Raw genomic sequence first — 15,686 nt, forward strand, 5'->3', positions numbered from 1 at the left:
TTTCCTCGGAATCGGTTCCTCGGAGACAACTCCTTCCTCGGAATCGGTGGAGTGTCGAATTTGCGAGACCGTATCAAATTTTGATCAGAAAAAAAATTTATCAACATTTTGAGCAGAAAAAAATTGTTGAAAATGTATCAAAATTTTGGTCAGAAAAAATTGTTAAAAATTTAGATCAACGCTTTATTCCGTCAGTGAAACCCTAAGAATGCATTTGCGCGTCATCTAAAAAGGGAGAAATCTCCGGGCCGAGGAGGTCTGAATATGGATATATGAATTGTACATTGGGAAAGAGCAGCAGGGACGACTAAATAAGATAACAGATTTATGTTCTGAAGAGAGAGGATACGCGCATATTACAAAGAAAGAATGATCAGTTGTCAAACAAATGAATAAAAAGAAATGATCGTCGTAATTGTTTACGAAATGGAGATCTTGAACGTGTCATATGAACGAGTAAGCAGGTTAAAAGTCGACATTGAATGTGCATCATTATTTACTAGTGGTCCCGAAGACTTGCTGCTCTTTCAGCCTTCTGTTTCTCAGCAGCTCGTCGGCAGCTGTCCAACATCGATGTGACCCAGTAGTGGTCTTTCACCTGTAAAATTCAAATAAATTGACTAATACTTTTTGAGAAAAATGATAAACCTCCTGAAGTGAACATCTTCTCCTTGGATCAACAACGAGAAGTTTTCCAATTAGATCTCTTGCTCCTTTCTTCACAAAATCGGGATATGTGAATCTCCCAGCTTTGATTGCAGAGTAGGTATCGGCTTGATTCTCGTGTTCAAATGGCGGTTTGCCCACCAGGAATTCGTAGCAAAGCACTCCGATAGCCCATAAATCGACGGCGTCACTATGCGAATTTCCATTGACCATTTCTGGTGGCAGGTAGTCCATTGTTCCACACATTGTTTGACGCCTTAGGAATAGAAGATATAGTTTGAACAACTCTTTTTAAACTTACTTGTTGGAAGGCGCATGAACACTCCATCCGAAATCTCCTATTTTCAGTTCTCCTTGTGCCCCAATCAATAAGTTCTCAGGCTTGATGTCTCGATGAATGACGTTTTTTCTATGACAGTAAGACAGAGCATCGGCAATTTCATACATATATTTTCCAGCCATTGCTTCAGTGAACCTTTTCTGTGTGGTGAGTTGCTTGTACATTTCACCACCTGGAGCGTATTCGAGAATCAGGTAAATCTTTTTCGCATCCCAGAAATAATTGTAGAGCCGGATGATATTCGGATGTTGTAGATGGGACTGAATTTCGATTTCCCGTTCCAGCTGATGTTCGACTCCTCCAGAAATCAGTTGTGATTTGAAGAGTACCTAACAAAAGGGTTGAATGAAACTTGGAGATAAACAGCGAAACTCACTTTTATGGCACAGTGGAAATGACCCGTTTTCGTTCTCGCGAGGTAGACGCTTCCAAATTTACCCTTTCCCAGAGGTCGTCCAATTTCGAAATCGTTAATAGACAATTTTCTGGAAAACATCAGTTGAAATTTTCCAACTTTGATAAAAACTCACCCTCCCTTGTTCGGAGTGTTTTTCGATTTAGTTTGAAGTATTTGGGGCTTATTTTCCATTGTTGATAACTACTGAAATTTTATCCAATCAGCGCGGAATAACAGAAACTAAATATAGATATTTTCGAAAATGAATAACGAAAAAGGGTGGTGCCTTCGGCTTTCCAACCGTTCGCCGATACGTGTGCTAGCGCGGCAAAATGAAAATTCAAATTCGCTCCATGTCCGCATATGTCCGTCATGGTGTCGTTGCGGACTTGGCACGCTGCCAAATCCTTTATGACTCTGAGTTTGCAGAAAGTCATAGGAATAAGGTCATAGAAATATAATATAAACATAGCTTTCTAAAAAAGTAAAATATATGAAAAATATTGTTATACATGTATGATTAGGGAAAAATACATTTTTCGTGTCACGAATAACGCCATAAGGACAACAGTTCGATAAAACTGATCTCTTTTTCAGCTTAATGTATGGTGTCCTAGTTATTGGTGCCCCCGGCGCTGGCAAATCAACATTTTGTGCAGGTTTGACAGACATCTTCACCCAAATCGGCCGTCCATTCTGCACGATCAATCTAGATCCCGCTAACGATACAATGGCATATGCTCCGGATGTGAATATCACAGTGAGTTTCAAGGAAATGAGTTTCAAGGAAAGTTTCAAGGAAACGTTTTAAGGAAATGATCACTGTGACTGATGTAATGGATCGACTAAGTCTTGGACCAAACGGTGCACTCAAGTATTGCATCGAGACACTCGGAGACAATAGTGACTGGCTTCTGCAGGTATATATCAATTACAGTACAACAAAAAAATCAAATAGAACACTTTAGAAAATTGAAGCGAACAGCAAAAAATATATGATTATTGACTGTCCTGGACAGTTAGAACTCTACAAAAGCGAAGGAGAACTTTGGAAGGTTATCAGACACCTAGAAAAAGCAGGCGTTCGTCTTTGTGCACTTCACCTTGCCGACTCTCTATACTGCAGTGACCCTTCGAAATTCATATCTGTAGCACTATCAACACTTGGTAAAAGATTTATTTTATTTTTTAAATACAACAACAAATTTTTTAAATACAACAACAAATTTTTTTAAGCAACAATGATTGCAATGGAAATGCCACAAGTGAATTGTCTGTCCAAAGCTGATCTCTTCTCTCCAGATGGCACCTATGATCTTGATTTTTTCTCATATCTTCCGGATGTTAACAGACTTTTAGACCTTCTCAACGAAGTTCCCGGCCTTGAGAGGTACCGAAGGCTGAATGAAGCGATTTGTGGAATTATTACTGACTTTGATCTAGTTTCATTCGTACCACTTGCTGTCGAGAGCAAAGAATCAATGATGAAAGTGATTCAGTTGGTGGATACAGCTAATGGATTCTCTTTGACAGAACAAGGAGACCTTCGCGAACTCATCCTAAATTCTAAAACTTGAAATTTGTCCCACTTTGTGTTTTCTATTGTTATCACTGTTCACCGGTTGTTTTTCATTTTTCTTGAAATATTATAAAATGAAATTTATTATAAATGGAGAGTCACATAAAAGAATGATAAAACCTCATGGAAAATCACTGCTCTTCAGGAATATCTTCTTCACTCTTTCCGCCTGACCTCAGATTCTTGTCTTTGTGGTATTTCTGCATCTTGCCGTTCACTGAAAAATTAAAAGGGTCAACTGGAGAAAAAATAACAAAGCATACTTGTTTTAGGGCTAGTTCCGCTGGATGAAGGTTCAGAAGAAGCTCTTGTTTTTCTCGTAGATCCTACTTTTTGGTATCTGCTTTCATGCTGAAAAACATTTAATTTCGAGTTCAATTCAATAATTACACTTACATGTTCTTTATCGACTGTCTCTGTTTCTGTGATTCTTCGTCTCGGCTTCAACAGCTTTCCAAGATCCACATTCGATTTTTCTGAAAATAAATCATGTTTGATATTTATAAAACTACTATTAAATTCACCATCTCCTGTTGTCTCATCCACTAGCTTCCGACGTCCATGCCCATCGAGAACATATGTTCGTTTGACACGTGGCTTCATCTCATAAGTGTACTTATCATCATCATCATCATCATTATCTGCACTCATCCTCTTGTTCTTCTCGTTTTCTTTTTCTTCAGACTCTCGGGGAACTAGCATATGCCCTCCTTTAAAAAATCCTCGTTGGCTAAATACAACATTTGTATTCTTACCAGGAAGAGGTTTAACGTCATCGGACAATGGTGCTCCCATCTTGATGTCGGCATTTGATTGGTCATTCGGCACAGAAGATTTTTTCGATGTTTTATTGTCCATGTTGCCTCCGTCACCTCCTTCCTCTTCTCTCACAAGTTCTCTTTTTCCATCTGGACCTATTTTATAGAATCTTCTCTTCTTATGAATTATTTTTCTTTCTTCTCCGTTTCCATTCGAAGATTCTGATCCATCAACATCGCCGCCTTCTTCTCTCACCAGCTCGCGCTTTCCATCTGGACCAATTTTGTAGAATCTTCTCTTCTTGATTCGAACCTCTCCATCATCACTCTCATCATTCAGTGGTTCCGGGCTATAAGTGTTCTTGTTACCTCCGAGAAGTCCTGAAGTCTTCTGATGCAGCATTCCTCCTGATGGAACTTCTTCCTCTCGAACCAACTCTCTTTTTCCATCTGGACCAATTCGATAGAACTTCTTTTTCTTCATCATAACCCTCTCCTCGTTCATTTCATCGTCTGGTTGATCGTCAGATTGTGAGGAAAACGATTTTCTTTTCATTTTCAAATCTGATTCTTCTCCATGGGACATTCTATCAATATCTCCTTCTCCCTCTGTTCCGATTAGCTCTCGTTTTCCATCTGGACCCACACGATAACGTCTCTTGATCTTTTTCTTCAGTGTCACTTGTTCAGAATCATCCTCCGGCTGGTCATTGGTAACCGAAGAATGCTTTCTACCGGGTTCATCTTCGCTGACAAGTTCTCTTTTGCCATCTGGACCAATTCGATGAACTTTGTTTTTGGAAACAGTGACTTCTTCTCCATCAGATGGTTCTACCCCCTCCGTTCTCGTCAATTCTCTCTTTCCATCTGGACGGATTCTATAGAATTTCCTTCTTTTCAGAAGTTTGATCTCCTCATCTTCTCCAGTATCTGATCCACCAGTAGGAACATCTTCATCAACATATTCTCTTTCCCCATTTGGCCCAATCCGATGAACTGTTTTCTTTTTGATCTTCACAATCTCTTGATCATCGTCTCCATTAGGTCGACCTCCTCCAGCTGGAATACGATAAAGCTTTCTTCTGTTATGAAGTTTGATCTCTCCACTTTCATCTGGCTCCTCCTCGTTCATGTCATTCGGTTGGTTCTTGATGATCTTTTTCCTTGTCAGAACGATTGGTTCACCATCATTTTCTTCGAATGGAGTTTTTTGACCAAGTCTGTAGAGTTTCTTGATGATCACGTCTTCATTCAGTCCACCTGGATTTCTTTTCCTCTTTCCTTCCTCTTCAATCTCTTCCTCGAATCCTGGTCTCAAGCGCTTCCTCTGTCTGAACTCTTCGCTCTCTTCCTCGAAACGTGGTCTTGGACGCCTTCCATCTTCATCATCAGGCCTTCTTCTTCTGATAATTCCATCTTCTTCCTCTTCTTCGAGAGCTCGTGGACGAAGCTCTTCCTTTCTTCTTCTTCTCCTTCTCTCCTCATCGTCTTCCTCTGATCCTCCGATTTTGTAAAACTGAGAAGTCCTTTCAGTGACGGTTGGTCCATCAGATCCCTTCTTTACTGGCCTGTTGGTCCATCTAAATGCTTTCGGAGCTCTTCCTTTGACTGCGATTCTACCTTCCACATATTCCTCATTCTCGTCATCTTCTCCAGGACGCTCCCTTCCATCTTCGAACCAATACTTTCGTTTTCGATTCCTTACAATGATTTTTCCATCATCTTCCACGTTACCATCATCATCATTAAAATTCTCCACTTCCTCATTTCCGAACTTTAGAACCTTCAGTTTCTTTACCACAGTCACTTCATGTTCGACGTCATCTGGTACCTCGACCGCAATCTTCCGAATCAAAATCACTCTCTTCCGAGGGCTTCTCACTTTGACACCCTTGAAGTCATCGTCTTCAGTTCCAGGAACCACTGTCCGAGTGACTTCCCGAATAGCCGGTTCTTCGCCAGAATCTGTGAACTTTGTCTTCTTTCTGAGTTTTCGAGAACCTGCGTGAACCTTGACGAACCCTTCGAACTCGATGTAGCTCTTTGGTTTATCCTCCTTCACATCAACATATTCATCATCTTCATCCTCTGGTCTCCTTGTTTTTCTCAGTGGACGACTGGATTTTTCCACTCGAACCAATGTGATGTATTCCGGAACCTCTTCTTCATCGTAGTAATATTCTGGCTCAGCAGGAGTGGTTGTAGTTGTTGTAGTGGATTTCAACTTGCGAACTTTGCGTGGTTTCATCACAGTCTTCCTTGTGATCTTGAAGTCTAGACCTCCGATTTCTTGAACAACAGTCTCTTCAGCTGGAACACCAGTTCCGAAATGTTTTCGGATTCTGACTTCTCTTATCGTCGCATTTGGATGTTTTGTATTCTTTGTCAATTTCACAACTTCAGTTGGTTCTTCTTCCTCAGGACGATGCTTTGTTCCGTACGAGTGTGGATGCCTTTTAGTTACAGATAGCAGAGCAACTTCTTCCTTCGGCCCAACAATCTTTCTTGGTCTTCTGAGAATCTCCTCAAACTCTTCAGATTCATCGACATCTGGTTCTGGTTGGGTTGTCTTCATGATCATTCTCTTTACTTCGATAACTCCGCCCTCATCGATTCCATTATCAACATCGAATGGACGTCGTCTGCCAGGAATCTTGTGAATCACTTTCTTCACAAGAATGACTCCTGCTTCGGATTCAGAATCTTCATCAGGCCTTCCCGTGATCACCATCTTTTTGATTCCAGTCAAAACTCTGACTCCAAAATCTTCATTCCCTTTCCAATATCCTTCATCATCATCCGGTCGAAGATGTTCGTAGATTTCAATTTTCTCCACTCGTACCGTTTCTCCTCCACTCAAGCGTGGTTCTTCTGGAGTTGGAGGAATAATGATTTTTTTTTTGAGCTTGAGATCCGGAGTAGGCAGACATTCTTTGACCCATTTTGCATATGCTTTGTCATTTAAATTTAAATCATCGGTTTTCACATCAGAACATTTCAGAGATTGACGACGCGGAGGAGGTGGAGTTGAGGCCGTTTCTCGTGTACGACATCGTTTGATGTGTTCTTCGATCTGAAATTTCCAAAAATGAGTCAGTATTTTAGATAGTTTTAAAATTGAATTTCCGGGGGCCATTTTTTTCAGGTTTTCCAGACACCAAACTACAGTTTTAATCGTTGGAGCTGTGTTGTTTCTTCGAGACCAGCTAATCGACAAAAAATTCTCATTTTTGAGGGTCTCGAAGAGATATCGAAGAGGTAACACAGCCAAAACGCGCGATACCGTAGTTTAGTGTCTGGAGAACTTAGAAAAAATGGAGCTTCGGACAGGAACCTTTTCATGAAAATTCACTCTGAATTCGGCATTAGAAATCTCACCTCTGGATAAGAAAGCTTCGACAAATCCACATTATGACAATCGAAAGAAGTCTTTCTTTCTAGTTGTGGGAGCGGAACTGGTTCTCTTCCAAGACATCTGACTTCGTAATCCGCGTATTCTTCATTGCTCATTCCATCCACATCTCTATTGTAGCATCCATTTTTCACAACTTCATTAGATCCGTTGACTATCAATGTCTTAATCAAAATGGTTTTCTCTGGTCGTGTTGGACACTCTCGTTGGTATTTGGCATACTAAAAGAACAAAATTGGGTTACAAAATCGAATTTGCAATTGGATACCTCTTCTCTGGATAGATTCGTTGTGTCGACAGTGCTACAATCGAATCTGAAGTGTGGATTTGCCAAGCACTTCTTCTCAAATGTAGCATATTCCTCGTCGGACATCTGATCCACATCCTGATCGTAACAACTGAACTTTTCCTTTCCAGTTCGAATCTCGACCTTCTTCGTTAGAATCATATTTTCTCCTGGACGGTATCGATCAGTGGTGACTTTCACATTACAATTCTGCTTAAAATCTGCATATTCTTCGTCAGTCATCATACTTTCGTCCACAATCGAACAATCGACTCGCTTTCGGATGGTTGTTGTAGGCCTTTTCGGAATATTTTTCAGACATCGTTCTTTGAATTCGGCGTACTGAAAAAGAAAAAAAAGATTAGAATGAAGCAAGTTCAACCTTTCAACTATTACCTCTTTTCTACTCAAAGTTTCCACTTTCACTTGATCACAGTCAGTGTGAATCTTCGTTGTGACCTTTTTACACTTTCTTTTGTATTCGTCGTATTCATCAGAACTCATTCTTTCCACTTTCGCGTTTTTACAGTTGTAGATTGGCCGTTTTCCACACTCCTTCAAGAATCTTGCGTAGTCCCTGTCTGATAGAGAATCCACATCAGTTGACTCACAGTCAAACGGCTTCTTTCCACATGCTTTTCGGAACTTTTCAAACTACAAAACATTTTTTAAAGGGTCCGATCTTGATATCCTTACCTCTCCATCACTCATTTTGGTAACATCCTGATTACAATTGAACTGGAAGGTATTTTTGTAATCTCCACATTTCTTTTGGTAGAATACGAACTCTTCATCTGTCAAACTGTTCACATCTATTTTGGAACAATCATCTTCGTCTCTTGGAACAATCGTAATAGTCTTTGTCAACTCGATTTGAGGTTTTTGAGGACACTCCTTCAAGTATTTCTGATATTCTTCCTTCGTCATTTCATCCGTATTCCTATTACATTCTTTTCCAACAACTACTATCTTTTCAACTGTCACATTCTCTGCACATCTTCTCTTGAATGCTCGGTATTCACTCTCTGACAGCTCATTGATGTTAACGTTTCGACAGTTCTCATCAGGAGTTACTGGCCTTCTTGGTGGTTTCCCCTTCAAGCATTTCTTTTTGTAGAGAGCGTACTCTTCATGGGTGAGCTCTTCCACTCTCACATCTGAGCAATCATTTGAAGATCGTGGAGAATCTGGAGGACCACATCGTTTCTTGTAGGCGAGGTACTAAAAAAGATTAGTGAACTACATCAACAAATTTCAAACCCACCTCTTCTTTATCCAACTCCTCAATATTTATATCCGAACATTCTGGCTGCACAATCTTCCTGATTGACATGCACTTTCTTCTGTATTCGTCGTATTCATCATCGGTCAGTTTTGCCACGTTCACATTGGAGCAGTCATCAATGTTTGGTGAAGTTGGCGGAGAAGATCCATCATTTGGTGGCGTGTTTACAATTTTGACAGTTTTCTCCACAGTAACTGACGGTTTACGTGGAGATTCTGGAGACTCCTCTCCACATCGATTTTTGTAGACAAGATACTCCTCATCGGACAATTTGTTAACATCAATATCGTCACAATCCGGCTTAGGAATCTTTCTCTCCAGACATCTTCTTCTGTAATCTTCGTATTCCGAATCGGACAGTTCATTTGGATTGATTGATGTGCAGTCATTAGAATCTGGTCCTTGTGGTGGTTTGGAAAGATTTACAACGACAGTCTTCTCAATTGTAACCGAAGGTATTTCAGGGAAACGATCTTCAGGAGTTCTTTCCAATTCTGGTGTGTCTTCTCCATTTCTTCGCGGTGGGACGATCTCAATACTCTTCTCAATTTCCACAGGTCCTCCTGACGATCCACAGTTCTTCCGATAGAGTCGATACTCCTCATCAGATAGATTGTTGACATTCACGTAATCACAATCTGGTTTCGAAGTACTCCTCTCTAGACATTTCTTCTTGTAGTCACGATATTCTTCGTCAGAAAGTTCTGAGACATTCACAGAAGAGCATCCATCTCTTGGTTTTTCGGGATGTTCACCACTTGAACATTTCTTTCTGTAGACTTCGTATTCCTCATCAGACAGTTGACTGGTATCCTTTGCACTGCAATCTGGAGTCTTCCGAATAGTCAGGCATCTCTTTTTGTAGGCACGGAACTGGAAATAGAATTTTTAAATTTAAATCTTTTAGAATTATAAATCTACCTCTTTCGAGGTTAGCTCTTCAATATTGACTCCAGTGCAGTTGTGTCTATTAGGACTATCCGGATAATCCGGTCCACGTGGCGTTCCGCATCTCCTCTCGTACATTCTGTACTCCTCATCCGATAGAGCATTCACATCTACATCATCACAGTCTGAGTTTGTTGTTCTCCGGATTGAAATACAATTCTTTCGGTACTGCTCGAATTCTTCCTCCGTCATCTTCTCCACGTCCATTCCGGAACAGTTCTTGGAGGATTCTCCGCCAGGCGGTGTCATTCTATCAGATGATTTTTCCGGTGGACACACCTTCAGGAAATCCAGATATTCCTTCCGCGACATAGCCCTCCAGTCAAGAGTATTACATTTTTGGATTGAGTCGGAGGAATGGTCAGGGCATCGTTTCATGTATTCTCGGAACTGAAAAAGAGTGAATTTACTCAGGGGTTTACTTCTTGCTGGCCAGATTCCGGAGCCATTTTCGGGCAACGTTCGTCCAGCACCTGGTCATTATCCTTCCAAAAGCCGAGACCCTCTCCACTTGTAAGCATAAATTATAAAATAAAATGAGTACCTCGTTATCAGTCAGTTCCATGACCTCAACAGAACCACAATCGCCATCAGTAACTTCTGAAGGTAGAAGTCTTCCACATTTCTTCAAATATCTTCTGTATTCTTCTTTAGCTAATTCATCCACGTTGATATCTTTGCAATCCTCATTCATGGTATCCAACAGACACTGTTTCTTGTATCGTATGAACTGGAAAACAAAGGTTTAGAACTACAAAACTGTAACTACATATAAAACGTCTCACTTCCTGATCACTGAGCTCTTCTACATTTACATCATCACAATCCTTTCTTCCCTTTCCACACCTTCTCTTGTAGTCCTTGTACTCTTCCAACGTCATTTTCTCAGTATCCGCTCTTCACACCGAGGATTCTCAGGGTAACGAAGACGTGGCTTACATCTCAATCGGTACTCATTGTAGACTTTTCGAACGAGACGACGAGACTTGAGCATTGAGCATGCGTTGATTGGTTCTAGGCATTTTTCAGCAAAGTCCGCGTACTAAACCGCTAGTTGTCTCAAATCGAAGTTACCACAAAGTAGACTTACCATTCTTTCTCCAAGTTTTTCAATGGCAATATCTTTGCAGTCTTTCTCCAATTCGTTTGAATCTCCTTCACATCTTTCCTCATATATCCTTTGATACTTTTTGGAGAGAGCTTCTTTTCTCTCGATTCCACAGAACAAGCCACATTTTGCAACGTATTCTTGAAGTTTCTCCTCACTCAGTTTATCCACTCGTACTTCATCGCAATCTGTTCCTTCGAAGTTAACTTGACAGTATTTTTTGTATTGGTTGTACTAAATAGTTGTTCTTGTTTTTTCGTCAACTGGAAGTATTTCTTACCTGATAATTGGTCATTTTTTCCACATCAGCATTTTGACATGCTTCAGCTGTTACTCCTGGAGGAATAGAGGATGATTCGTTGAATCGGACGATCTTTGTGATATCCACACTTTCACCAGGGGGACGAGGGACTCGGGAAGAGCATCTCTTCTTGTATCTTGCAAACTGTAACAGTAGGTTTTACAGTCTAACATGTTTTTTTAAAATATTCTACCTCTTCATCATTCAGATTGTCAACAACAACGCCATCACAGTCTGGAGATGACGATGGAAGACATTCTTTCTCATACTTTCGGTATTCCTCTCGGCTCAAATTATCCGGATTCACATTGCGACAACCTGCTGGTTTACCAGTTCCCAAACATTCTCTCTGGTACTTGGCGTACTGAAAATTAATTAATTTCCCAATCTATCAAAAAATCTCATTACCTCTTTCTCGTTCAACTCATCAGGACGAACAGAATCACAATCGGAATTCCTTGGTCTGTCGAGGCATTCCTGTTCGTATTTCTTGTATTCCTTATCACTCAACTTTTGCACATTTACAGTTTTACAATCGAATCGCGCCCTTGGTTTCAGACAATCTTTTCTGTACTTCTCGTAATCATCATCACTCAATTCATTCGGATTTATAGATACACAGTTTTCAGACGAGATTCGTTCCAGACATTTCTTCTCGTACAGCTGATATTGTTCTCTGGTCAGCTTATTGGGGTTCACAGAATCACAATTCACATCTCTTTCGGCATCAAGACACTCCTTTTTGTATTGTTTGTACTGAAGGATTTTTCATGACCTAAAATACTTACTGAGATTGAACCAACCTCGTTGTCGTTCAACTTGGAAGTGTCGATATTCAAACAATCCGATTCTATCTTCAGACAGTCCGTTCTAAACTTCTCGTAATCTGTATTGCTGAGATCTTTCACGTTGACACTGGTGCAATCGAGAGTGTTCTTGACACAGTGTCTCATGAACATCTTGTATTCTTTCGTACTCATTTTCTCTGGTTTTGCTACTTGACAATCAATTCCAGACAGACATTCATCGTTGTACCTCTCGAGCTGAAAAATAAAAGATATAAATTGATTCAATACTCGGAGGCCTCACTTCCTCTCCTTTCAAATCATCTGGATTGATATTTAAACAATCTAAACTCGGATTATCTTCTCTAAAATGTTTCAGATACTTCTTGTATTCGGCTTCACTCAGATCATTCAAATTGACGTTACAGTCAAAGCGTTCACATTCCCGTTGATACTTTCTCAGCTGAAGTTCAGGTTGGTGTTAAGAAGGAACCACCGAAAACTATAGTAAGGCGTTAACTTTGAGTATATATATATATACCTCTGTTCCTGTAAAAGATATCAAAAAGTGTTCAACTGACAAAATGTATATCATAATTTGAAAAATATTTTGTCAGTTGACCACCTTTTAATATCTTTTACAGGAACAGGGATAAATTGGCTCAACTTTAGGGGTGGCGTTCGATTAGAGTGTTTACAGTAGACTATTTCTTACTTCATCTCCAGTTAGTTGATTTGGATTGACGTTTGAGCAATCGATCTTAGAATCCTCTTTCAGACACTTTTTGACATATTCCTCATAGTCTGTTTCACTCATTTCCTTCACGTTCTGGTCTTGACAATCAGAAGATTCTCTCACACATTCTCTCATGTATCGCTTCAACTGTTTCTGAGTGAGCTTCTTTGGTTGAACGTCATTACAGTTGAAATCTCTTTGGTTTTCCAAACATTCTTTCCGATATCGAGAATACTGAAAACAAATAATAATTAGAGTACTTTCCAGAACATCTCATACCTCTTTTTCACTCATTTCATCCACATTTTTGCTGCTGCAATCGAATTCTGGATTTTCTCGGAGACAATCCCTTCGAAACTTTCTGTATTGCACCTCGGTCAGATCCTTCACATTGATATCCTTACAATCGGTGGATTTCTTCAGACAAGCTCTTTCGTATCTTGTGTATTGCTCGTCTGTCATTTCTCGAGGGTCCGCAAGTGTGCAATTCGATTCCTTGTTGAGACATTCTTCCTCGTATTTTTTGTACTGAAAAACATTCCGGTTTAGCTATCAAACTACTTTTGTTACCTCTTGGTCATTCAGTGTCTGCGGATCAATTCGAGCGCATTCACCTGCAGATTTCTCCAGACAATCTCTCTCATACTTCTTGTATTCTGCATTGCTCAACTCATCTGGGTTCACATTCTTGCAATTCATTCTTGAGTTCACAGGAGGTGGAGATCGTGGATCAGGACACTCTTTCAGATACATTCTCAGCTGAAAATTAATTTTAATATTTGAATATTCGTATCCAACACACCTCTCTATCACTCAATGTCTTTGGATCCACACTGTCACAATCGAACGGTGTCTCGCCCAGAATGCATTCAATTTTATACTTTTCGAATGCCACGTCATCTAAAGCATCTACATTTTCCTCTTCACACAAGTTGTTTGTTTTCCGAATGACTGGAGAGCACATCTTCTTGAATCGAGTCAACTCTTTCTCATCCATGCTCGATGTGTCCATATCATCACAGTTTCTTGTAGTAAGACACTTCTTCTGGTATTTGCCCAACTGAAATTAATGTGATTTCAAATTCAATTTCCCAAGCAACTAACCTCAATCTTGCCCATTCCCTTCACATCAACATCCTTACAATCTGGACCAGGTTTGATTATTATGATCTTCTTCAAATCGATATTCGGATTCACCAAACACTCCTTGACAAACAATTTGTATTCTTGTTCCCTCATTTCGTTGATCTTCGTCTGCGATGATCCACATCTTCCGTTTTTCCTCACCAGATTATGTGGGGTTCCAGGAATCTCGATAGGATCTAGACATTCCTTTTTGAAAATTGCAAACTCTTCCTCTGACATTTTCGAATGATCTTCTTCACATGGACATTCTTTCCGATACTTTTCTAGATCAGTTTCCTTCAACTTTGATGGACTGGTTGTACAGTTGATGTTCCCTGTGGGCGGGCTCACAACAAATTGGCCAGGTTTCGGGACTTCCGGCTGACCCCGTTCCGTTTTTATCAGCTTCTCAATAAGTTCTTGTCTTTTAGCACTCACTGTCGTTTCACATCTCTGTTTCAGTTCAATAAGTTCCGATACCGACAACTTCTCAAGATCCACAGTTTCACAATCGTCGTCGGTTTCTTCTGGACACCATGGAAGATCTTGTTCAATTGGTGGTGACTCATCATCATCCAACTCAAAGTCAGGCATGACGTTCTCGTCCAAATGCTCAGTAAGGGGTTTGTCGAGTTCGTCGGCTCCTTTCAGGTGGGCGGGACGGAATCTAGAATGTCATTATTACTGTATATCACTAGAAAAATCGCTGTTATTGTTTCTAAAGCGTCTATACAATTCGTTCTGTCCCTATAAATTGAAACTCTACAGTAACCCTTTAAATTGAAACCCTACAGTATCCCTATGGATCGAAACCCTATACTAATTCTATTAATTGAAATTCTACAGTAACCCTATGGATCCAAATCCTAAAGTAATCCTACAAATTGAAATTCTACAGTCATCCTATAAATTGAACTCCTACAGTAGCCCTACGAATTGAAATTCTACAGTAGCCCTGCGAATTGAAATTCTACAGTAACCCTATGAATGGAAATTCTACAGTAGCCCAATAAATTGAAATTCTACAGTAACCCAATAAATTGCATTTCTACAGTAACCCTATGAAATAAATTCCTACAGTAACCCTATAAATTGAAATTCTACAGTAATACTATAAATTGAATTCCTACAGTAACCCTACGAATTGAAATTCTACAGTAACCCTATGAATTAAAATCCGTAAGTAATCATGTGAATTGAAATTCTACAGTGATCTTATAAATTGAAATCCAACAGTAACCCTTAATTGACCACTTTTCAGTACGTCTTACAGTAACCAAGGCAAAGCAACTAAAATTTTAAGTCGACCTGTTATTAGGCAAACGCAACTTACAATTTTGGAACTGGCTGTTTGCTCCTTCCATATGGATCATTGCTCTCCTCAAATCCTGGTCCAATATTCAAATCCAACGACTGATGAGTTTCTTTTCTTTGATACTTTACATGTGGTAGATCCGTATCTCCGGATGCCAAAACACCAGGAACATCAGATTGAATCAAAGATTTGCTCTTCTCAATAGTCAGCTTTTCTGTTCCTGTCGATGGTCCAACAGTTCCATTTTTTGGTCTTGGTCTACACTTGGGGGATCGTGGTGGACGTGGATTCGGACCATTCGGAACTACTGGAACTTTTGGTTCTTCTCCTTTGACGAATTCAACGAATGTTGTACGTGTTGATGTCTCCTGACTCGTATCGAATAGTTCACATTTCCAACGTAATTTTGCTCCGGTAAGAGCCACAAGAGAGATAAGACCCAAAAGGGTCAAACTCTTGAAGCCCATTGGAACAAATGAGACTGGGGACTGTCTGAAACATTTCTGAATTCTAAATGGACCGAAGAAAACAAAAGATTGGAAAAGACGACGAAAAGAACTGAAATGAAGCATTGCATCGCTTCACTCGGCACTTTTATGCAGAAAATTCGGTTATACCGGTTCCCAGAGCTCTTCTGAGAACATT

General features: G+C 40.0%; 3 protein-coding genes across 3 annotated transcripts; 1 reads left to right on the forward strand and 2 right to left on the reverse strand.

Moving 5' to 3' along the window:
* Positions 1–499: 499 nt before the first annotated feature.
* Positions 500–1,595, reverse strand: Cbr-air-2 (the record flags this gene model as incomplete). The annotated part of the gene is made up of 5 exons (XM_002639391.1): positions 500–598; positions 649–922; positions 968–1,335; positions 1,383–1,491; positions 1,537–1,595. 5 exons carry the CDS (start codon positions 1,593–1,595, stop codon positions 500–502), a joined length of 909 nt encoding a protein of 302 aa, XP_002639437.1.
* Positions 1,596–2,004: 409 nt separating this feature from the next.
* Positions 2,005–2,980, forward strand: CBG04029 (the record flags this gene model as incomplete). Its single annotated transcript, XM_002639390.1, has 4 exons — positions 2,005–2,163; positions 2,216–2,323; positions 2,372–2,570; positions 2,640–2,980. 4 exons carry the CDS (start codon positions 2,005–2,007, stop codon positions 2,978–2,980), a joined length of 807 nt encoding a protein of 268 aa, XP_002639436.1.
* Positions 2,981–3,113: 133 nt separating this feature from the next.
* Positions 3,114–15,508, reverse strand: CBG04028 (the record flags this gene model as incomplete). The annotated part of the gene is given in 23 exon segments (XM_045244100.1): positions 3,114–3,199; positions 3,246–6,813; positions 7,119–7,373; positions 7,421–8,092; positions 8,135–8,659; positions 8,679–9,596; positions 9,645–10,061; positions 10,094–10,156; positions 10,216–10,401; positions 10,457–10,566; positions 10,611–10,713; positions 10,762–11,013; positions 11,060–11,224; positions 11,274–11,468; positions 11,489–11,836; positions 11,884–12,123; positions 12,170–12,328; positions 12,581–12,835; positions 12,881–13,150; positions 13,172–13,360; positions 13,404–13,661; positions 13,706–14,393; positions 15,060–15,508. The coding sequence occupies 23 exon segments, from the start codon at positions 15,506–15,508 to the stop codon at positions 3,114–3,116; spliced, it is 10,371 nt and encodes a 3,456-aa protein (XP_045092562.1).
* Between the last annotated feature and the right edge of the window lie 178 nt (positions 15,509–15,686).

Source organism: Caenorhabditis briggsae, assembly GCF_000004555.2.
Source record: "Caenorhabditis briggsae complete genome, chrI, whole genome shotgun sequence".
In the NCBI taxonomy this organism is placed as follows: Eukaryota; Metazoa; Nematoda; class Chromadorea; order Rhabditida; family Rhabditidae; genus Caenorhabditis; species Caenorhabditis briggsae.